Raw genomic sequence first — 25,500 nt, forward strand, 5'->3', positions numbered from 1 at the left:
AGTTTAAAGTGACAGCAGCCTAATAAATCTGCTGCTGCCGGTGTCATTTCAAGGGATAGTTTACCCAAAAATGAAAATTTTGCCATCATTTACTCAGCCTTGACCTGTTTGAATTTATTTCTTCTGTTGAACGCAAAAGAAGATATTTTGATGTCGGTAACCAAACAGATGACAGTAGCCATTGGCTTCCATAGTACTTTTTTCCATACTATGGAATTCAGTGGCTACTATCAATTGTTTGGTTATCCAAAAAAGCAAAAGAAGAAACTTTATTCAATTTCTGTATAGTAGGTAATAATTTTTAGTATGCTAAATTGTTCATTTAATTAGTGTATTTTTTCTGTTGTACTTATCCCGTTGTTTTTTCTTCTTTTAAATTATATTACCGACTGTTTCAACTCACTGTTGTTTGTTGACATGCTCCAGCTCAGGGTTCCTCAAATCTTTCCCTGGAGTTCCAATCTGCTGCAGAGTTTAGCTCCATCCCTGATCAAACTGACCTACCTGTGATTTTCTAATGATCTTGATCTCTGATTAGCATGCTCAGGTGTGTTTGATTAGGGTTAGAGCTAAACTCTGCAGGAATGGTCCAGATTTGAGGACCCCTGCTTCTAGCTCATTTGGGGGGGTTTTCATGAGCACACTGACAGAGGCCCCTGACAAATAAATGGAGGCCCCTGCACCAGATAAATGGATTTGTGCCCGGTGTAGACGCAGTATAAATGTGACCACACACTGTGCGTGGACAGTGTCTCGCGTTTATAAATCCAAAATCCCTTTCAGTGTCAGCGCAGCAGCCCCAAAGTTAATAGTGATGTTTGCTTTTACAATCACCACTAATAATAATCCATTAACCACAAGTATGGATTCTGTGCGGTAAAGCATAACTTTCAGATACACTTTCAAGAGAGAGATTAACCTCGCCTTTGTAAAGAGAACAAAATTCTTGCTTTATTCCCTTTGTTATGTCAATCTTTAATGACCATCTTTATTGGTAGATATGTGCAAACAATATTCTGAAACAGGGTCATGTAGATATTATATATTAAATTATTTAAATGCTTCAGTGTAGGAATGCAGAAATGATCAGTTCCTGAAGGCCGCTGAATATTGGCCTTTCTTTAGATCATTAACTTTATATTTACTTAGTTTTCTCTGCCTGAATACCGCTGTCAGTGACCTTGTGAGAAAAGTCAGGTTATACAGAGCCTTCGCACATTTTTGACAAATACCAACTGCACAAATGATTCCCACACAACTTTCCATGATTTTTAATAAAGGTTAGTCAAATAATCTACTTGGTTTGTTCATTATTGCTTGGTTAATTCATCATAGCCTAAAGTATTACTTTCCTGAGCGTACAATGCTGCTCTCTCATGCAGCTGTGAAACAGTAACCTTGACCTGCAGGGTATATTTAGCATGATATACAACTTTATGCAATCCTGTTTTTATTTACAGTAGTTATATTTATAAAGTATGTGCATGACACTAGGTCATGTACACTACTGTTAAAAAGTTTTACATTTTAGATGAATGTTTATGAATTAAGTTTCTTCTGCTCACCAAGGCTGCATTGTACACAACGGTTTCCAATAATCAAATCAGAAATGTTTGTTGAGCAGCAAATCAATATATCAGAATGATTTCTGAAGGATCATGTGACACTGAAGACTGGAGTAATGATGATGTGAATTCAGCTTTGATCACAGGAATAAATGCTATTTTAAAACATATTCAAATAGAAAACACTTATTTTAAACTGTAAAAAAAATTGTTCACAATATTACTGTGTTATTGTATTTATTGATCAAATAAATGCAGCCACAGTGAGATTTTTTTTTTTTTACATTAAAAAACCTTACCAATCTAAAACTTTTGAATGGTAGTAAATATCATTGATTTTGTTGCTCCTTATTAGATGTCTTTTAGATTTGATTTTATTCTTGTTCCAGACCCATCTTAAACTAAAATCCATTATCAAAATATTAATTATTAAATGTTAAACTATGACATTTTAACAAATATTAAAATTGACAGATTAAAAATGATTTCAATATTTATTGTGCAGACAGAAGATCGATATATTACTATGCACCATTTCCGATCAAGCTGTTAGTCAAATTATGTAAAAAAATGTCAAAATATCACTTAAAGGTGTGGTTAGGAAGCACAAACACAGCTATAAAATGAACTATGAGTAATTTCATTTTATAGAGAAAAAACGTGGAAATAAATAAATACATACATAAATAAGTTTCAGTAAAATCTATTTTTCTCACTAAAGACAGTTCTCTTTAGGTTTATACATCATTACATAGAAACCGAATATTCACCAGGTAATATTATTTATATATATATATTTCAAAATTGTCTTTGTATTTTAAAATATATAGCTAGCTCCCTGTGAGGCAGGCACCTGCTTTAAAACACAAGTATTTGATATAAAAAACAACATTGTGCTGGAAATATTCATGATTTTAAGAAAAAGGTTGCATGTATGTTCGCTGTAAGGTAATAAACTATCATTAATTAAATATTCAGAAAAAGTGAATGAAATATGCTGAAGAATATAATTCAACTTGTTACCGCTGGATGGCAGACCTTCACTGAGCAAAAACTGTCCGCTGTCAGTGCTGTCCCTCCTCCAGCAGAGGGCGCGCGTTTAGAGACGTTCTACCACACTGTTGTTTGAACAACACAATAAACATTTCTACTAAATGCATGCCAGTATGACTATTGAATCTGACTAGTAATATTTATTATTTATATTATGTTCATTTATTGATCACATATGTTATTAAAAAAAAAATTAAAAAAAAATTAAAACCGCTGGAAATTTTCGGTATGAGGTTTAACTCGCGTCCAGCGCGTGACCTACAAAGTGCGCACTAGCCCTAGCGCGCAGCTCGCTTTAAACCCTCTCAGTGTCCCTTTAATCTGCGGATCAGCGCGCTGACGTCAGCGACCCCCCCGGGCCGCGCGCTCCCATTGGCTGGTGGTGACGTCAGCGGCATTTTTCCCCTCCTGAACCATGACCTCATCCTTAGTTCATTTATAGTGCCTAAGTGCACCTTCTGTTTTCCCGGCTGCCCAATATCTGCTGTCGCGCGCCTCGCCGGAACTTTGGATGCTTCTGATGGTTTTGTTCGCATGTGCCAGCAGACTCGGGATTAGTGGACACTGCGAATGGCTTCGCATCGGAGACACTCGGGAACAGGGCAAACGGAGGTGAGCGCGGCGGAGAAAGGGGCGGATTGATATTTGAGAGCGTGCATATGGCTTTATTTGAGGCGAAGAGCGCCTGTAGTTTCGGGATGGACGTAACGTTACTGGCGAGTGTCTCGTCTCTCTCTGTGTGTGTGTGTGTGTGTGTGTGTGTGTGTGTAACAATGTGACATCTTCAGACTGACTGTGACATGCATTATCAATCGCTCAGCATTTATTATGTGCTCGTGCATAAGCATTACTAATAATATTCAATGTTTATCTTCTGATGTGAGTGAGGCTCGTCTACACTGCAGCATGCACACAGATATGGAGTCTGGGAGCTTTGTTATTATAGACCAGCATTAGGTTGAAGGATTTACAGTCCCTGTAATAATGTCTTATTTATTCATTTTTATTTATTTATAAGCGTTATTACATGAAACAACAATAACATCAATAACACTTATATTAATAACAATATTGACATTCATATATGTATATATAATATTATTAACATCATTATTTTTTATGCACGTGATAGATTGTTTATTTTGATAATTAATTATATGTTGATCAATAATATGTTGCTATTATTGTTATTAATAACCTTTGAGATTTATATGAATAATGAAATAAAAATACTAAACATACTTTTACATTTTTATTAATAGCAAGAACATCTTTGATTTATTAAAATAGATATTAACATTATAATATAAAAAATACACAAGGTGTATGGCATTATATATTTTGATCATTAATTATTGACAATAAAAATAATCTTTTAATTATTGTTATTAGTACTAATGTAACAACTTTACATTATATATATATATATATATATATATATATTACGTTACATAACATATATATCATATATATATATATATATATATATATATATATATATATATATATATATATATATATATTGCCTTTTTATCATTGAAATTTATATTATCAACGAATCAATACATTTATAAAACATTTCATATTTTGTTATGTACTAATGATAAATATTAAAATTTTGGTGTTTAAAATATAATTTGTAGTGTATCAAGTAATGATGTTATCTTGTAATAAATTAAAATAATGAATAAAATAATTCTGAATATAAAATAATATATTTTTTACATTTACATATTTACTTCCCCATTAATTACTATTAAAAAGAAACAATAATAAATAACAATTATATATATATATATATTATTTATTTTCATACATGTTTATAATCAATATGTTTGAATTATGAATAATAGATATTATATAAATGTAGAATACATTACAATCTATACGTTCTGTAGTATATGCATAGATAGATAGATAGATATATAGATAGACAGATAGATAGATAGATAGATAGATAGATAGATAGATAGATAGATAGACAGATAGATAGATAGATAGATAGATAGATAGATAGATAGATAGATAGATAGATAGATAGATAGATAGATAGATAGATAGATAGATGATAATCTAGAAGAGGGTTTGAGAGAGCTTGCCTGACCTTACTGAGATCTTGAGGGGTTTCTTATAATGGCTATGATTTGAGTGAGCACACATGGTTATAGTTGGTCTCAGAAAGAATACTTGGTATATATTATGATATACAGATTTGAAACTTGATATATTTTTCTGATTTAAAACTAAACTAAACCTTCTTGCGCCATAATGTAAAACACAGATCAACCCATTTGAACAAATCCAGTTCATCACAACAGATGATATCACTGCAACAATGATTAACAAATGCATGCAGTCTCGGACAGAACAATGCTCTGCATCAGCGTGCGTATGGCACAGAGTCCGAATGAGTGATGTCAGCCATACAGTTAATGAATAACCCGGATTAAGATATTTTGCTTTCCTTTTTCCTCCATTCAGCGATGTTTGTTCGCAGCTGTTCAGGTGCAGTCTGTCATTATAACACAGCGATGTCATGCACTGAAAAACATCGCTTTAGGATTTAAGGCCCATACACAACAAGAATGTGTTCGACACCCCAATGGGCGTTAACGGTCTGTTTATTGTAAGTGTAAACTGCAGTTTTATCGTGTGTCACTTTAAATGCTCGAACTCTTTAAAGTCCGTTGGATTCTGATTGGCTGTCAATGTTTTTTATTGTTTATCATCTGGAAAGAAAACGCTCTGATTTCTGGATCAAAGCTGATTCCAACGATATTGTCGTTAATGTTATAGTTGTGTTGTGAATCTCCGTATTGTCAGATTTAGTGGGTGTTTCCAAATTTAAAAATAAACTTTTTATGTGTTTTGGGCGCTCATTTGCATGAAAATGGCGTTTTAGGGGCCTGAAAACGGTGTTAAAGTGCAAGTTTTTGAAAACCATATTTTTGATACCATTATCACATCCGAGTAAACTACAAAAACGTGAACTTGAGAAAACGGTGATATTATGCATGTGTGTATTACATGTTCAGATTATAGCAATGCGTATGATTAAGCGACTAATGTTTCTTTACAAAGTGACGTCGCCAACTACTGGCCTGGAGTGCAAACTTTTTTTTTTTTTTTTTGTGGATATGTGTGAACTGGGAACATTTTGACAATGTTGTCTGGACATGAAACCTTTAAAAAATGCAAAGAAAATAACGCTTCCATTTTTATTACAATCGTTGTGTAAACGTACCCTTTAGACATTTGATTTGAACTTTATCACCCTTGGTGTGAATGAGTCTTTGCTAGTACAGCTATTTCAGAAATAATTACTGTATTTTCTCGTAAAATGTACTTTAGTAATCTTTTGTTTTACTTACAACCACTGTTATTTTAGTTTCATTGAGATACTATTAGTTTTTATTTTTACATTTTTGTAAGTTTTTTTTAGTTACATTTTTGTTTACCATTGGTGTTTTTATATTTCAGTTTTAAACATACTCTTTTTAGTTGTTTTAGTACATCAAGTTAACAAAAATTAAAATGAGAAATGTAGCTGAAAAAAAATTAAATAAATATATATAAATTATAAATTAAATTAAAAAAAGCAAAAAAAAAAAAAAAAAAATATATATATATATATATATATATTATAATATATATGCATGCTGATATATGCATAAAAAATCGAAAGAAAAAAACAGCAGAAAATGAACTAATTTTACAAATAATGTTTTCATTTGTATTTTTTGCGCACATTTATAGTTATAGTTTTTGCTTCTATTTTGCATAACAAAAATAAAATAAAAAATATGAAAAAAAAAAATATTTATATCAGTTTCAGTTAATGTTTATTGCAAGTGATGAAAATGGGATTAATGATTTTAGTTACAGTTTTAGTTAACGATAATAACCCTGTTTACAATTTCGAAAAAATATATATAAATATAGTGTCAGCTAAAAAAAACCCTCTTTCAAATAGATTTCTTTGGTGTCATTTCCCGACATGTATCTTGGAAGTAGCATCAAATCCCTGGAAATCAATAGAACAGATGTTTGGAGTGTTTCCCGCTTTGGGATGCGAGGCGACAGCCTCCACAACCTCTCTTCTCCTCTCCTCATGCCCAGTCAACTTTTTCTCCTTTTCCGCTTTTACATTCAGTTGCCATGGCAACACTCCATCCGTCTCCACATCAGCACTTTGCACCACTGTTTATGCCGGTGTTTTCGAGGAAGTACAGTATACATATAGATGCATGAATGCAACGCTGATGCATCTGAAATAAAACATGCCACACCTCGTCATCTCAGAAAATGCACGACAGGTGTGAATACTAAATAATAGTGCATAATAATGCTGGTCTCGAGAGAACACACACCTTCTCTTGATGTCAAACTGCAGTGCACAGCCAACCCCCCCCCCCCCCCCCCCCCCCCCTCCTCCTCCTTCCAGCCCACAACTAGAGTTGTCAAGCAGAAGGAACGCCATTAGACACATGCAGCGTCAGCTTTGTAATGCTCTGACGTGCCTCCACTTCACCATCTCATCCTGCGGCCCACAGGGGGGGTGTTGTCATGTTATCGACCAGCCGATTGCAGGAGAGGTTACAGAGGGGTTTCTTTTCTCCAAGGTGTGGCTGAACATCCTTCCTGTGGAGCGATTAGAGAGAGCGAAGGATGGTAAGGAGGTCGGGGTCTCTGGTGACTTGTTGCAATCATGTGCGTGTTTGCGTTCTGGTGAGATGCGGGTAATGGTCACTTATGGTGACTGGGAATGCGATCAAAACAAAGGCATCCATGTTGGGATGCTGCTGGTCGCGTGAGGCTGGTCCTCTGGCAGCATCGCTCGTACCGTGCTGGGTTTGTTTATGTGGACGTGACGTGAAAACGAGCTGATTCATTATGAATCTGAGAAATGATTATTTAACTTCCAGTTGTTTGGAGAGCAACACTGAATGTGAGAAGTGAAAGGGAGATTGCGTGTGTGCGTTTGTTTATGTTCTCTAACGTGCTGCTGGAATGCTTGTTTTTCTTGTTTTATGTTGCACAAGTGCTTTATGGAGAATGTATGAGCATTTATATATAGTGTGTTTGAGAGTGTGTGTGTTTCAGTCTCTCCCTGCTGATTTCTGCATGGCGCTGCAGATATCAGCGTCGCAGCATCACCCTCCCTCAATGCAGCAGCAGAGGGAATGAGAGATGGATGCAAAGAAAAAGCATGAAAGTTTCAAGCAGCCAACAGTCACGGTTATTATTGTCAACAAAAACCATTGCAAAGGCGAAAAGGAGCAGTGAAGCAAATATTTTCGTTATGTCAAATAAAAACAAACACGTTTGCAAGCTAAATTGTTTTTGATCATTTTTATTTTTAAGCAAAATAGAAACAAAAAATAGGCCTAAAACTATAAATATGTGCAAAAATACAAATGACATTTTCTGTAGTTTTTTTCTTTTGCCGTTTTGTTGTTGAGTAAAATAAAAACAAACATTTGCAAGAAAGGATTTTTTTTGTAGTTTTTCTTTTTTCGTGTTGTTTGTTCTATTTTAAGTCAAATAAAACAAAAACGTTTGCAATTTAGCTGAAACTAAAAAAGTGTTCTAAAATGGCGTGCATCTCTGCTTAGTCGCTCACTAAATTGCTCTGTTGTGTTCAGTGAGAAGGCTTTTTTTGAGGAAACTCATTACAGGAAAGTCGTCCACCAAAAGGCATCAATTCCAAACCAACAAACTTTGTCATAGAGTGACATGTTTGTCCGGTTGGAGGAGAAAGGTTACCTCTTTCCACTTTCACTTTTGGTGTGTTACCTTCCATTAGTAAGAGAGAGGAGGAGGGAGCCAACACCATGTTTTTTAATGACTAGTGTGGCGGAGAGTAGACTTTGGAGGAATGCAACTCGCATGAACAATTTAGTTTGAGAATATTTGATATTATATTGCACTATGATATTTGTGTTTTCACTTTTTTACAATGACGACCACTTCTGTCTGAATAAAATCATGATTGTCATCAAACTGTTTATCTGTGGAACACAAAAGACAAATTTGGACCCCATTGACTTTCAAATGAACAGCTGAAACATTCTTCAAAATATCTTCTTTTGTGTTCCACAGAAGAAAGTCATATAAAAATGATACGAGGTTGAATAAATGACAGTTATAGTCATTATAGTATCTATGTAGTGTTCTATTTTCCTGGATTTTACTGCATTTATGTTTTTCTGCAAGAAAGTTATTATTGAGAGCTTTCTCGTCATAAGATTTTATGAATATCTGCAGTGCAAATGAATATTTCCCTCATGCTCGATTTGCTCTTGGTTTAGTTTTTTGCTTTGCATAATGTAATGGAGTGATCGGTGTGGAGATTGAAGCGTTCAGAAGGTCACTGCATACTCAAGCAGTTCCTGCTCTTTCAGGCCTGATCAAAACATCGCCCCACTCATCCAGCCATAAACAATCGCTCGCCCTCCTTCACACATGCCTTCCTCCAACACAGATGCACGGACACTGAATATATAAAACTGTGTTCACTCTGCCAAGTGGAATATTTAGACTGAATGTGCTTCTGCAATAATGAGATTATTGAAAAGACTATATATGATCCTTGCAGCCGAGGCTATAAATGGCACAGTTGTTCCAGTCTTGTTGCATAATCTGTATAGCTTCAGTTTCCTAACATCACATCCTGTCTGGCTGTAATATAAAACAGGGTCAGTATGAAATGGGTTGCATATTTCTGATCAAGATTTGCTGAGCTAGAATAAGTATTGCCATTTTATTGTTAGTGTAGAAACTATTTTCACACAGAAATTGCTTGTAAATTTGACAAACAATTACAAAGAAGCAGCAAGTAAAATATTAAATTAAACATGGAATTTGAAATAGAAAACTGGCATAGTATTTTCTTGTGAAATGTAGTCTAAAAATCTTTGGTTTACAGTGTACAGGTTTATTGTGGCATTATTAGTGTGTTGGTTATATACTGTGGTAATCAGATTTACACAAAATACAAACATTTCCCACATAATTTACACAAAACTATGATAACTTGTCATTTTATTAATTATCACTTAATTATTTAGCTAAAAATGTGATCCATTTAGTAATAGCCATTTTTATATAATGCAATAAAATCAACATTTAATATTGATAATCTCCTGTGATATTCTTATTTTATTCAGAACTTTATAGTCACAAACTAAAACTTTATCGCGATTATTCGCATCCAAAATAAAAGTTTTTGTTTACATAATATATGTATGTGTACTGTGTATATGTATTATGTATATATAAATATATATATATATATATATAGAAAATATGTATATGTATTTACATTTCTATATTTATAATCTTATATTTTATATTATATATGAATATACTTAATATTTAAACAGTGTATTTTTCTTATATATACATGCATGTGTTTGTATTTATATATACAAAATAAATATACACGGCATACATGCATATATTATGTAAACAAAGTTTTATTATGGATGCGATTAATCACGATTAATCGTTTGCCGGCACTAGTAATAATAATCGCAAATGAATATAGAAATGTATCTAAAATGTTATAAAACAGTATTTAAAAAACTTAGTAATTCAAATATATACAAATTTTACAGTCAACTTCATCACAAACATTAACCTGAAGGATTTTATGTGGTTGTTAGTTACTGTATTATGCTTTTAAATAAAAAAAATAAATAAATGTGTAATGAATACAAAAAGCCTTTGATGCTAATATGGCATTAAAAAGGGTAAATACCCAGTAGTTGTGCCATAGTTTGATATTTCTTAAACATATTTTATTAAATTGTGCTAGATTTGAATTCTCTTAGCAAATTACATCTTGAATATTAAATAATTAAAAAAAATTAACAGAATCAACCCAGAATCAATTTTGGAGTTTTTAATTAAAGCAAACTCTAAAAATATTACATAGGTTTTTAGGTATTTGTTATTTATTATTTTAACTTGTTACTCGTGGTGAAAATAGCCACGCACACAAAAAGCTGGCATGGCGTTAAAACTCCAACCAAATAGCCAACTTTATCAAATTATTAGTTATTCTACTGTATTAATTATCATAGCAGATATGTTTACAGTACATTTTAAGTAAATCTATCTTTGTACATTAGCATTTGGGGTCTATATTTGTTTATTTGTTTGAACAGGTAAGAATAGCTGTCACGATCAATGGCAATATATGAGACAAGGCATTTGATGAATTTATTGAAGGTTTTCGTGTGACAACAGATGCTGTTCGGGCTGCAGCTGCTTTCATACTCCCTAACGCAGGTGGTTCCTGTTTCATTAGTGTCTTTAAGGCCAGAAACACAGGCAAATGCAGATGTGAATGCTTGGCCGGTGAATTGCAAGCGCGTTGTGCCATGTACATATTTAACGTGTATTTTTGCCTTACTGTGGCAGTAAAAAAAGTAATACTCAAGGAAACGATAAAGTTAGCATTAAATGTTTGTGCCATGAATCTAGATGTGTTATTATTATTATTATTAATTTAATGGACCTGAGCTAACATGAACTAGCATTAAGATCAATAAACACTGTAACAAATGTATTGACAAATGTTAACTAATAGATTATTATTGTAAAGTGTTACCAAAACTTAAATACCATTCACAAGAAAAGTTACAATTTAGTGACTCTAAAATGTCATGTTACATTTTACTTTATGGTTACACCACAACAAATTTTACTTATGTCATTATCAATCTATTATTTTCAAAAAAGTGTAAACTTATTTTTCAAGGTAAAAAGTACTTAAAAATTACAATCATGTATTAGTAATTGATAAATATCATTGCGTTTTTGGGGAGTCGCACCACATGACATTTTACAACCAACTAACCTTGATTAATCATAAAAAGGGTGAGATTGTCAGATATTTATCAAATTATTGACTTTTACACTGACATAATATCCTGTTTTATTTTTATTTATTTATTTTATTTATTATTGGTTGTACCACGTGACATTGATTGGGCGAACAAAATATTATTTAGCAAAGTAATTTCATTAAAATATAGTTGCATAGTCAAAATAGTCATTTACCCAACAATGAATGATATCGATTTTTCGCATCTAGAAGAATTTCCTTTCATGTAGTTCTGTAGAGTGTGTTTCGGGTCCAAAGATGTCTGTGATGTATTTTTTTTTTTTTTTTTTTACATAAACTATTCAGTCTTTGCTCTGACAGTTAATATTTACACATCTGCCGTAAAAAAAACAAGCAAGAACAAACTTTTCTAAAACGTTTTTCCAACGAATAAGGAACTACATGACGAAAATACTAAACGAGATACGCCTTGCCCGTTTATGATTGCTGATGAAGTGCTGTCTAAAATAAAACAATAAAAAAACTGTTGTCTTTGTTTTTTTTTTTCCCAGACACCATGTGCACCTTGATGTCTCTTTGTGACCCGCGTCAGTGATTTTTATCATCACTGATCCACCGCCTCTGCATTGGTTGTCGTTGTGCACAACCCTCGTCCAGAGAGGAGTTCTGTGTACCTCCATGGCGGGGGAGAAAGGCCGTCGCAGCACCATGGATATCAAGCGCCTAGCGGGCCTTCTGCAGCGTGGAGCCGGGCGATTGCTGGTCATCGACAGTCGGACTTTCTCAGAGTACAACGCCTTGCATGTGCATGGCGCTGTCAACGTCTGCTGCTCCAAACTGGTCAAGAGGAGGCTTCAGCAGGACAAGGTGTCAGTTACCGAGCTCCTCCAGCCCAACGGAAAGGTCAAGGTATCAAGTGTGTGTGTTTGAGAGAGTGTGTTGCTAGTTTACGTAATCAAGAAATTGGGGAACTATCGGTGGCATCAAAAAGGAGGTTGATGTCTGTACGCAAACAGCTGTGAGCCTTTGAAGGGTTCAGTTAACAATGCGGATAGTTTTATGTGGACTTCACAACCATGTCGTTGCACAGTATTATAATGAACTAATGTTTACTTGTGAACACCCATTAAAGAGTCCCTGTTTTGGCACCAGTGTGCAACATATGCAGTCAAATTCATGTGCACGTATAGTATTTGACACTTCTGCATCTAAAATGAGTTTGTAATTAGGTGCAGTAGTCAGTCTGAAGTTGAAGAAAATATTTGAGAAGGTCAGATTGGATCAAGGGTCTCTTGCTAGCAGCTAGCATTTCTAAATTTGGAGGACCACTATAGATTTATTGGTTATCAGAGGCTCTGAAATTGGAGACTTGAGTTTTTCATGACTTCTACATCGAATATGACATCATTTTTCCCACCCGCATGACATGCCAAGTCTTTATATTTTTAGGCACTCTGTGAAACTGACAGAAATTTTAGGGGGAAATCCAACCACCGACAGATGTCATGTAAAACTCCATGCCACAGCTGATGAGGTCAATGTCAAAAACTGATCTTCCTTTATTGCGCACCTCGCTTTCTGAAAAAAAAAATGCACCACATGGGGAATGTTGTGATTGTTTTTTATTTTATTTTTTTTTATTTTTTTTTTAGTCACACCACTAATGAAAACTGAAAGATTGTGATTGTTGGTTCCTCATATTCAGATTCACAAATGAGTGACCAACCTGTCATGCATGCAGTTCACCTTATGCGTTTCCGGTTCTGTAATTTTTTTTTAACTGCAGCTGTGAATTGGTGTCATTCCCTTTCATTTTCGCCATTACAATAGATTGGCTTGCGATATATAAGATGTTAACTGTTTTTAGTTTGCAAGAAATGGACGTCCGAACTCATTTGAAACTTAGATGCTAATGTTTGTTCTATCTAATTTACACGATTCTCACACACATTACTAACATACATCACTATTCAGCACCTCTTGATATTTTGGGTACCTCTTTTAATACACTGTTTCAAATTTATCTGTATCTATTTTATTTTATATATATATATATATATATATATATATATATATATGTATGTATATATGTATATATGTATGTGTGTGTGTGTGTGTGTGTGTGTATAAACAGTAATATGGTGCTTGCCCTAAGCATGTCAGCCCTGGGCCTTTTGTGTGCTATTTGTTTCCAAAAAAAGAGCACTTTGATTCGGATCTGCTGGCCAAAACCAGTTCCATCTGAACTTAACAGAGTGGCACTGTTTTCTTGGGTCACTCTTTCGCTGCATTCCCCATTTCTTTCCATAGCCGAGCCTAGAGGCTGTGTGGCTTTCATTATCTCTCTCAGTAAAGAGGATAACACTCGTGATTAATGCAAGCCCTAGATAAAGCTGGAGCTATCTGAGTGTAAGTGGGGGGAGGTGGGATGGGGTGAATTCTGGAAACTCTTTGTTATTGGATGAGCATGACATCATAATATTTAGTGTGGCCACTGGCAGAGCGCTAGCAGAGCACGTGCAAATCGTCTATGCGACTAGCGCAGGATCCAGACAAAACCCTACCCCCTTCATCCCCCCTACTGCTTTGGACAGCTGCCATTGCCAGAAGTTGTGGCATCAATGTGTGAGCTGAAAGTAACGACATCACCGCAACCAAAAGCCACCAGTGTGGTCCATTGTGAGTGCGAATAAAGGAAGGAAGTGAAAGAGGGTATTAATGGATGAGCAGCACACATCCACACTGAGATAATGCCGAGATCCCCCATGGCTCTGTGTTCGGCCCATTTCAGATTACATCAGCGGAAGGCACCATATGCACCGATTGCCTGGCCTGCATTATAAATGGGTCAGTGTTAAGTGCAGTAGATAGAGTGCAGTGGTACAGGAGCAGGACTTCCTCTGCAGCCACGAACAGTCTTGGCTTATGGTAATCTGTGCTGCTGAATTTTCCATTGAGCTGGTACTGACAGATGGCTATGCGGTCGCCCAGAGCGAAGACAGCCGAATAGGCAGATCTTAAGGATGTACGGATTGAACAAAGGCAGGAAGCTTATTCTCCAGGCCTTTATCTTGTGCTCTTTGTAGTACATCACCTTTTTAAAATTTTGCATGTAGAAATTAATAGGGTTGTATATTTTCTCAAGAAAACGTCATTGGTGCTTGTACGTGCAAAACCCGTTGGCATAATAATAGGGTGATGCAAGGTGTTGCTATGTGGTTGCTAGTGTTGTCTGGGAGTTGCTAGCTTGTGTGTAGTGACTAAATCAAATGAGCCTACGCTTAAGTCTCTATGATATTTTAGTGCCTTTTTTTGGCATGGATTCCTTTTACAGTATAAGGTTGTTTTTTTTTTTTTTTAATAAGACATTTTCCAATATAAAGACCCCAAAGTTCTTGTTTGGAAAATTTTTAATTATAAATATTTATTTACTAACCATAACTTGAGCAGCAACAAACTAAAAAGCTGTAAGTAGCTTCCTATCCTGTAGCTTTCTAAACATTTTGATGTGAAAAATGACTCCTATGTTGTTGACTATGTCCTGATGTGCCTACTGAATGTGTGAAGGGACAGAGGACATACTTGTCAACAAGTTAAATTATGACAAATGAGGCAGACGAGAAGTGAATGGCACTGGTCAAACGGTCTCAGGATATATGTGTCGACACAGGCCTGACAGTTGACACAAATAGAAATTGAACGTGCCATTTTTTTAAATCCTGCTTATGTCACAGCATGTAAACGATCTGAACATGTCGGGTGACCTTGGGACCATCCTGTGGCTCTTGGAAAATGTAGCTATTTGACATGCTCGTCTTTGCGGGTGACACCTAACTATTACTGAATCTCTCTATGGCTTGGTTTAGTAATAAGTGGCTACCTAATTACAACCCCATAGCATTTGCTGACAGGATTTTCGAGGTGTCTCTGGTTATGTTCAGAATAGCATATTACCGTACTATTTTTAATATTTCTTCAGTATGTAATATGTACTGTATGCTATTCACATCGTGTTCATTTCTGTATGCATGGAACACATGCATAATCTACAACAATATTATAGTTGTATTTTATTACGACTATATTTGTTATAGTTCCAATAGATACTCTTGCAATTTTATCTGAGTGAAAAGTTGTGTAAAAATAATAAATACATATGTACAGTACATTATATTGTTATTGTTTGAAATAATTAACAAATATTACACAGTATACAGGTCATTATATTTCTTGTCTGAAATAATATTACATAAAATAGATATACAGTACATTGTTATACAGTATATTGTTTAAAAATAAATAAAATACATATTATACATTATAAATTACAAAATATATTTATCATCTAAAATATTGTTATATATTATATAATGCATATGTTTACTGTTTAAAAATAACTCAAATGTTATACATATACAATACATTATATATTTGTCTTAAATAAAATCGTAAATATATAGTATACTGAAAGGTAATATCTACTGTCTAAAATTAATAAATAAAATTATCAATATTATACATTGTACAGTACGTTTACTGTTTAAAAATAACTAAAATAAATATTTTACATCCTACAGTACATTACATATTTATTGTCTAAAATAATAGATATCATACATTATATAAGCCATTATATATTTTAAATATTCAGCACACTGCTGTGAATATCCCACAATGCAGTGCACTCAAGTTGACCTTCCATTTCCAGTGTAAAATATCAGCTGTAAAACTATAGGTGACCCAGGCTTCAGAAGGCCTTCACGAGAGCCCATAATCCTCAGGTGATGATGTTACCGTCTAGATTTAGCCTTCATCCAATTAAGGCAGAACACCTTGTACAGAAGGGGCGGGGCCTGCGAGAGACGGACAGGGCCTAGTTTCTCACCATCCCCTGTCAATCAATAGCCTCAGTTTAATACCTTATCTAACAGCTAAGCTTCAGTTGCGTAATCGCTCAAGGTACATGAAGAGCGCTAGGTGTAAACGTTCTCCAGGCCCTTTACAGCCAGGACTGAGGTGCTATTATTTAACTTTCACAGTCAGTGGAGTTGGGCTGGCAGGGAAACACGGTAATCTTCCACCACAGCCGACCTTCGGCAGGTGACATCACCTTTTAGGCTCAATGCCAAGCTGGTGTAACACACGCAGACTTTCGGTTTCTCACACGTACACCTTCTCACTTTCTTTCTTACTTTTAGATTCGCCCTGCATTTGCAAGGCTGTGCGGTGCTGTTTCTAAATTAAATGATCAATTTAATGTATTGCGAAGTCAAAAGCTCATCTTTACTTGGATGAAAGGAAATATGATAATGTCATACTGTAATAGATAGAATTGACTAAAGTCCATTGATGTGGATTTGAAACCAGGTCAGTGCTGTTTAGAATAAAGGCCAGGTTAAGTAAGATCTGACCTTTTATCTAAAGATTACTATGTAATGGTTAGCTGATGTTTTTAGTAGCTAAAGGCCCTTTCGCACCAAGGATGATAACTAGAATGACAACTTTAACTATAAAGTTTTAATAATCGTTCTAATTCTATGCAGATAGGGAACTCCACACCCCACAACTGTAACGATAACAACCCAAATCATTTCAGAAATGGAGGGACCTTATTAGTGGTCAACCGATATATTCACAAGGCCAATATATCGGCCGATATTTGAAAAATGCCAAATAAGTTTTTCTTTTTGGCCGATGCATTCGAGGCTGGACTTTTATTTTATTCACACAGAGCTCACATTCTCCCTCTAGTTCTCTGTCGTCATTAACAATGGAAATGTTAAACAAAGGAATTAAATTTATACAAAAAGTATTATAACGATTGCTGTTATATTATTAGTAACAGAAAGGCAAACATTAGCCTATAATGCTTTCTCGTTTGCCGACAGAATTCAGCAAATATGCATTTATATCATTTCAACAAATCTTTGAAACGCGCGATCAATAAACTTTAAACTTGTGATTTCAAATTATGCTGCGCTTTATGCATTTGCCCACTGCCATTTTCATGTCATTTTCAGTGTGTCCTGGATGTAAAATGACTGTTACGTTGGCTTTATTTGAACAATATGATTCCCAATGCACACAAACTTCCCAGAATACCGAGTGCCCTGTTAGTTACAGTGTTTGCTTCCTTTTTAATTATATTTTTATTAAATATTTATTTGTTTGTGAAAAATACTTTGTCATCTAATGTATATGTTTGTTTATTTTACACATTTATTTTTTAATCCATTTCAAAATCAAATTATTTCAAATTTCTATATAAATAATATATAATATAAATCAAATTATATCGGCTATATATCGGCCATCAGCCACCCTGCTTTCCAAGATATTGGCATTGGCATCAGTTGTCAAAAAAACTATAATATAATATAATACAATATTGATCGAACACTAGACCTTATCATATTCACCCAAAAATTTAAATACTTAAAATCAGTGTTATTGAAAAAAACAAATAATTCAAATCAATTTTGTGTAACTGATTCATTTTAAAGATCCAATTCAAAAATAATTATTCATTCACAAATCGGACATTGTTATTAGTGGTGCACTGAAATTTTAGCAAACTATTCAAAAATAGAATTAGAAAACAGAAAACAGAAAAAAGTATGTGTAGATTATAATTTTTTTTTTTTTATATTCAACACACTGCAATGAATATCCCACAATGCAATGCACCCAAGTTGACCTTTCATTTCCAGTGCAATATATTTTATGCTTTAAAATCTTTTTGTTTTTTTCACAGAATTTTACACAAGATTACATTTATAAAAGGAAAAAGGGCATTTTCATTTTACCGGACATCAATAAATGTACATTTAAAAGAAATTGTGGAAAAAAAAAAAAAGCTGAAATAGAGTTTGGAGGTCTGAAGTCACTGTTCGAATTGTATGATTTTTAATTCGTGTTTCTCTGATGACACATGTAGACTGTGTCGGTGTCAATTTTGTGCACATAATGTGGATATGACAGGTGAACATTTCAAATGCATGGATGCAAGATGTAAAATTTGTTCACCTGAAAAATTGTTAGGTAGCTCGTTGACAAAGAACTTTTCTACGTTAAATCAAGACTGATTTAATGTATCACCTGAGAATAGAACACCCTGAATAGCATGAAGCGTTCAATTACCCAAATTCAATGACCAAAACTTTATTTTTGCTTTCAAATTTCAGATAAAAAAAAACTTTCACTTTGGTTTTGGTGAAAAATCATTTTGGTGCATCCCTAATCACTACTTTTCTCATAAACTCGCTAATAAAAGCTTGAACGGATTATTTTCACGATTTTTACTAAATAGAAACTTAAATTTCTGTTTCTTACACAGTCCTATGGGCCACATTGTGAAGCTTGAAAACTTAATTTCCTGTCTATTCCAATTGTATTGTGTTCAAAATTTCTTCTTTCGTCTTCCACAGAGGAAATAGTCATACTTGGCTTATTTATTGCTTTTTTTTTATTAAAGTCATTGAGAATTGCAGTGTTGCAGTTGTTGCTACACTCCCATGCATTATTATCAATAACCGATATTGTGTGTTTTTGTTTCCTGCATGACTGTCCTCTTCTCATCCTTTTTTTTTCTGTCCCTCCATCTTTCCTCATCTTCATCCTCTGTCACTGGCCTGATTTCTCCTCCTCTCCTCTCCTCTCTGTGTGTTTTCTCCAGTAGTGCTCCAGTATTGTAGTGAGTCATTCTGCAGTGGCTCTGGCTGATGGTCATGTGATTAAAAACTGCCTGACAACATTGAGACAGTGGGGCTCGCGTGCAGCGCACACACACACACTCACACACACACAGAATCAGGTCTTACGCACTGATGCACACGCTAAAGCCCCGCAAACACCACTTTATGTGCAAAAGACGTGTTTCTGCAAAAGATTGGCATTTGAAGCAGGAATATAAGAAGACACTTTTGCATGTTTGTTTGTTTCACACTCTAAAGCTTGAAGTAAATATAATGCATATTAAAAAGCTAATGCTAATCACTCATGCTTTTGAAATGTTTCTCCCTCGTGTCAGTTCCACAATCTGTCTTTGAGTGTAATATTTAAATAGTTTATATAAGCATATTAATGTTCAATTCATATTTGTATATTATTAAAATATACAGTATATTGTCAATTCACCAGTTCATTTTATATATATATATATATATATATATATATATATATATATATATATATATATATATATATATATATATATATATATATATATATATATACACACATGAATATTTACTTGTATATTTGATTATATAAATTATATCTGATTTTATTTATGAATTTTTTACAAATATTATTTTTGCTATTTCGATATGTTTCCTTCTGTTTATGTCATCATAGCGGCTTTGCTCTATTGTGAAATAGTCAGATGTGTGTTTGTGTGTGCTGTGTATCTTTGACATCCTGCTGAAGGGTTCCTGTGTGTGTTTGTGCTCTGAAGGTGGACCTGGGCCGCAGGCAGGAGGTGGTGGTGTACGATCAGAGCACGAAAGACGCCGGTCAGCTTCCCAAAGACAGCTTCGTCCACATCCTCCTGAGCAAGCTGGACAGCTCCTTCCACAGGGTGTCTCTGCTGACAGGTACAGACAGACTCACTCTAGAAAACTGCTGGAGAGAGACAGGAACGTGTTGATTCTGGTTTACACCAGCAGAGGGCGATTCTTCCACCACCGTTTCCCAAACACACTCCTGCTTTCTGGTGTCATTCCCTCACATTTACTTTTACACATTTCTGTCTCTCTCTCTCTCTTTAATTTCCCTCATGGCTCTGTCTTGTCTGACTGTTTTCTTTTCCGTGTAAATGAATCAGAGGCCTTGATGATTTGTGTTGTTTGCTGACAGACATTTTTGTTATGTCATCATTGGAGGAATGCAAACACTGGACTGCTTCACTACTTGTTTTGCACCAAACGCTCCAAGTTTTGGAAATTGATTTTCCTTTGTGTCGCTCTTTGCTGTAGACACCAACAAAATACACTGAAACTCACCTAAATCTCTCAGTTACCAAAGTTGTTAACCCTATAAAACCGACGGGAGCGCCCGCGGTCCGGTTTGCGTGTCTCGGTTTAAAAGCCACTAGAAACCGAAACTAAAATGGTAGCGCAATAATTCTTTTTGCATACAAAATCAGAGACGTTGCACATTCAAATCAAGCCTACAACATGCTCCTGTTGCGTTGTTTTCACCTTCTAACGAGTCTGCACAAATTGCATAAAATGCGTTTTCAACAAAAACATTGCACGTCTTTGTACACGTTATGTAGATCTGAGGTTGCTAGTTACGTTTTCCTTCGACTACTATAACGTAATCACGTTCTGTGCACTATGACCCCACGGTTTTTCGCATGTGGTGACATCTCAAGTCGCGACATTTGACTTTCATTTGCTGCATGAAAAAATAAGTACGTAAGTATGACGTTACTTGCGTCCGACGACGAGTAACTCTCCGACTGTTTTTGTTTATATATGTTTTATGTGTTTGTATTTATTTTACACAAGAATAACTGAGATGGTCTTTATATATTTATTTATTTTTCGATCAACATCATTCTCAAAGGCAAAATGTTGTCTTTTTGACCCCACAAATTCAAATGCACTCCATTCATCTGTGAGGCATGCCACATGCCCCACTGCATTATTCCGGTCAGGAACTGTCACAAGTGTTATCACAGCCTTTCTGAATTTTTATTACAGATTTTAGAGTAGTGTAACTTATTATTTTACATAGTCTTTTTTTAGTTGTTCAATCAACATTTCTCTCAAACGCAATATGTTATCGGTTTGACTTCACAACGCACTGTTTATAAAAATGAGTGTATCTCACAAACGAATTTATGTAATCAGTCCAAATCAATTGTATGTAATTTCAAAGTGTTTTATGCAAGTTTTTTACATTGACAAGTTTGAGGTTGACATTTGTGATATTTCTGTATTTAGTAAAATATGTTGAGAAAAAAAATCGATTTGGTTTATTGAACTTTTGAGCTATTTATCTAGTAACTATGTATTTCTTGCATACATATCCTTCAAATTGGGGGTCTAAGGATTGTATTGATATATGACATTTGAAAATACTCAAAAGAATGACAGCACAGCATGTAAAAATACTAAGATATACTCTGGCGGAATTGTTCTATGGCAGGTCATAACGAGTTAAAGGCTATATCTTTTTAAATGTGTCTTTATTGTGTGTGTGCTTTTAATAATTTGTAATGCTTTTTTATGCATATTGGCCATTAAATTATTAGTACAGCGGGGCTCGCGTGCAGTGCACACACACACAGCTTCACACTCCTGCTGCATGGCAAACACACACACACACGCAGAATCAGGTCTTATGCACTGATGCATGCGCTAAAACCCCGCAAACACCACTTTATGTGCAAAAGACTGTCATTTGAAGCAGGAACATAAGAAGACACTTGATTTTTACTTGTTTGTTTGCTTATTTGTTTGTTTCACACTCTAAAGCTTGATGTAAATATAATGCATATTAAAAAGCTAATGGACTTCTTAAAATACACTATAAAAATCATTATCAGAAATGTAGTTCTGATTAGTAATGATTATTGATAATATTAATAAAAAGATAAATGTTTTAATAGGTGGTTAAAGTTAGCTTTTAAATTGGACTTTTTTGTGTTTGTGCTTTTATTATTATTAATTTTATTATTATTATTATTATTTATTATTTTTAAAAGCTTTTTTATGCATATTTGCCATTAAATTATTAGCTGTAATGATTATTAATATTAATAAAAATAAATAGTTTAATAGGTGGTTAAAAAAAATTTTTAAACCATTATTTGTGATGTAACATTAAAAAAAAAAAAATAATAATAATAGAATAAGAATTTGATGTATGTCTTAATTATTTTTATAGTCAAGTTTTACATTTAACTTTATAAATGTGATTTGTTGTCTTTTTTTAATTTTACGCTTTTATTAATGCATATTGGTCATTACATTAGTAGTAATTATTATTAATAATATTAATAAAAATAAGTGTTTTTTAAAACATTTTTATGCGACTAATCAAAATATATAATAGAAAATAAAACAATTGCATGTACATGTCTTAATTGTTATTTTTAATATATTGTATATTATGTATATTATATAACTAAAAATATGTAATATAATATTTAGACAAAATACTATGCAAGGGAGACTGCAGTAAATATTGTAAATATTTTAAATGGTAAATATTTTCTGTTATTGTCTAATTAAAAAATAAAAAGTAAAACAATATATTGTGTATACTGTATATTGTAACCAACATTAATATTCACATATATTCTCCCTCACTCTGTTTGTATATAAAATGTAGTATTATTAAACTACAAGAATGTAGCATTATAACATAATATATTATTTCATAGTTTAAAAAACAATATATTGTAATAACGTATTATTAAATAATAATATAGCAAACATATTAATATTATGTATTTAATGCATTATAATACTCAAAATCCATCAGCCTTAGCAATTGATACTGTAAAAATTATAAATAGTAAAAATAAATGTAAAAATTACTTAAATGCCCATCCTTCCTGCACAACTTCTGAGGAAAAGCATTAAAGGTGTAATGTTAACCATTTGTGCAGCTGCTACACACTGGTCCAACAAGAATCTCCTGCTGTCAATCAAATGATGTCATGTTTAACAAAAGAGCTGCTGGTTGCCAAAAGCATGTACTTTAACCGGCATATAGAGATCAAACCCTAAGAAAACACAGACATTTTTTACATCCCAAAAATACCAACTTGTATCACTCCCTGTAATAATTACTTTCAGTTAATAGTGATCGTCACAGCAAAGTTCAGCTCTTAAAGTGAAGAGTCTGTAGAAATCCTCACAGTAGGCAGTTTTCAGTGTGAAGCTTACGGGTTTTTTTTTTTTTTTTTCTCTCACTTTTTACTAAGCTGCTTGATCCAAATATGTCAGCAGTGAAAAGAAGCTCAAACTTATTTTAGTCAGGATTTGGGAAAATTTCAGCACTTCTGCAAATCTTTGATTATGTGGCTGCTTGGGCTGAAGCGGCTGTCACCGTTAAAGCTTAAGACCTCCTTGATTCTCATTTAGTGTTTTTCAGGAAGCTTAAATTAGAAATGTCACACGTGACATGGAAAAAAACCCCGCATTTGTCATCTAGACTACTGAATATTAATATAAGACACATTAAAGTATGGAATGTAATTATTAGTGGGGTTTTTTATATATATATTCATACTTTTATTATCATTCTCAGACTCTGAAAATAGTTCTTTGTGTAAATGAGGCCAGGAAAGATGATGTCATGATTTTATTAAGACCATATTAAGACAATATGGATGACAAATGGCTCTTGGCGGCCTTTGATAAACATTAAAGGACCGCTCTAGAGGAGATGATCTAATGTTTCTGGATGTATTCAGTCCAGCACTTGCAGGGATAAAAGATTAGAACTATAGTAATTTCACTACAAATGATCTCTTCTAGATATTTGAGCCGAGTATTTTCATTACATGAACTTCAGATGTGTGTATTTCATGTGAGCATATGCATTTAAAAAATGTGGATTATATATATTATATAGAAACACATTCCATTAATTCCCCACCATTGACAGAATTTTTCGTCTTATCACTGTTGTATGGTAGGAGGCGCTATTATGGCTCTTCTAAAAGAGTACTGAATCTCTGGATCAAAACATGGCGAAGAAGAAGCAGAAACAAGAGATTGCGTATGCAAGCAGATAAATATGTAAAATAACGCATTATTAAATAAGCATTACACAGCATATAAATAAAAACTGCCTAGTGTTACCAAATTCAATGACGACTTGGGAAGTAGTTTATGACTGTAAAGCTTTGAGGGTGTAGATGGACTCAATCTACTTCAGATCCAGACATAAACGTTGACAAAAACTTGATTTTCTTTGTGGTTAGTGTAGCAAAACCATGGATAAGTTGTGGTTACCATGGTGTAACTGTAGTAAGCGTTTTTGGTTTTATTTGTTGTAAAACCATGGTTAATTTTCCTAGGGTTTTTGTAAAATCTTTTTTTTTGGTGCTGTTAGCTTAGCAACATGCTAATGTCAAATTCTACCAGAATGAACTGTGAACATTAGTCAAGTTTCTTGTGAACTTTAAAAATCTTTTGGGGTGAATCCCATCAGCGGAGAATTCGGATGAATGTCGAACTAGGGTGACATAAAAGTCCCATAAATTCCAATATGACTGTTTAGAATGAGGTCGCATTGCAAAACATCTGACCTGAATCGGATTTAGGACCACATGTAGAAGTGGCTATGCTGAGTGTTGTGCTATTCACAAAACATGAACAACAACAACAAAGAAAGTCACATATGAGCAAAAAATTGGATTTGTGCAATATTTTTTATAACCTTAGTGTATGTGTTCAACCAAATGCACAGTTTTTCAAAGTATACTCCATTTGATAGTGTGCGCGAACACAGGCACTCGACACATGCGCACTAGAAAGTGTCATCCTTGTCCAGTGTTGTGCTATTTCTCTCTAGAAGTTATTTGTGATAAAAAGGTATTTGCTTTAAACTAAAGCTGCAAGCATCTGTAAACCCCCTCAAACAAGTGCTCAACGGGCATCTATTGTTAATGCATCTGTAGTAGTTGTTTTGTCTCTCATGTTTTTTTGACTGCAAAACAACAGCGGAGCAAGTGTTGCCACCTTGTGGACAAAATAAGTTTAGCAAAAAAATTCACAGACAGTATATGCGCACTATGCTGTTCACACACACTGTACACATACATTAATCACTGACCAGTAATGAAGAGAGCAGAAACATTGCATGAGGCTTTGAATCAGAGCTACTGAGTTGTGCAACAGCGTTTTTGGTCTAGCATAAGATAAGATATGGTGTTATGATCGGAATAGTGATGGTTGTAAGTGATAGACTCTAAATGAACAGGACGTTTATGACCACTTCCTGTCTTAAACAGCTACTGTTTCCTTAGTATAAATGCTATCTGGATAAAAGAGTGCCGTTTAT

General features: G+C 34.1%; 1 protein-coding gene across 1 annotated transcript in view; it reads left to right on the forward strand.

Moving 5' to 3' along the window:
- The first annotated feature begins 3,035 nt into the window (after positions 1-3,035).
- LOC306868461 (dual specificity protein phosphatase 8-like) overlaps positions 3,036-25,500 on the forward strand; it is a 43,221-nt gene continuing 20,756 nt past the window's right edge. The window contains exons 1-3 of the mRNA XM_079414636.1: positions 3,036-3,230; positions 12,024-12,381; positions 19,928-20,066. Coding sequence (XP_079270762.1) covers positions 12,151-12,381; positions 19,928-20,066 — 370 coding nt within the window. The 5' untranslated portion in view covers positions 3,036-3,230; positions 12,024-12,150. The remainder of the gene's footprint in view (positions 3,231-12,023; positions 12,382-19,927; positions 20,067-25,500) is intronic.

Source organism: Barbus barbus (assembly GCF_936440315.1).
Source record: "Barbus barbus genome assembly, chromosome: 50".
NCBI lineage: Eukaryota > Metazoa > Chordata > Actinopteri > Cypriniformes > Cyprinidae > Barbus > Barbus barbus.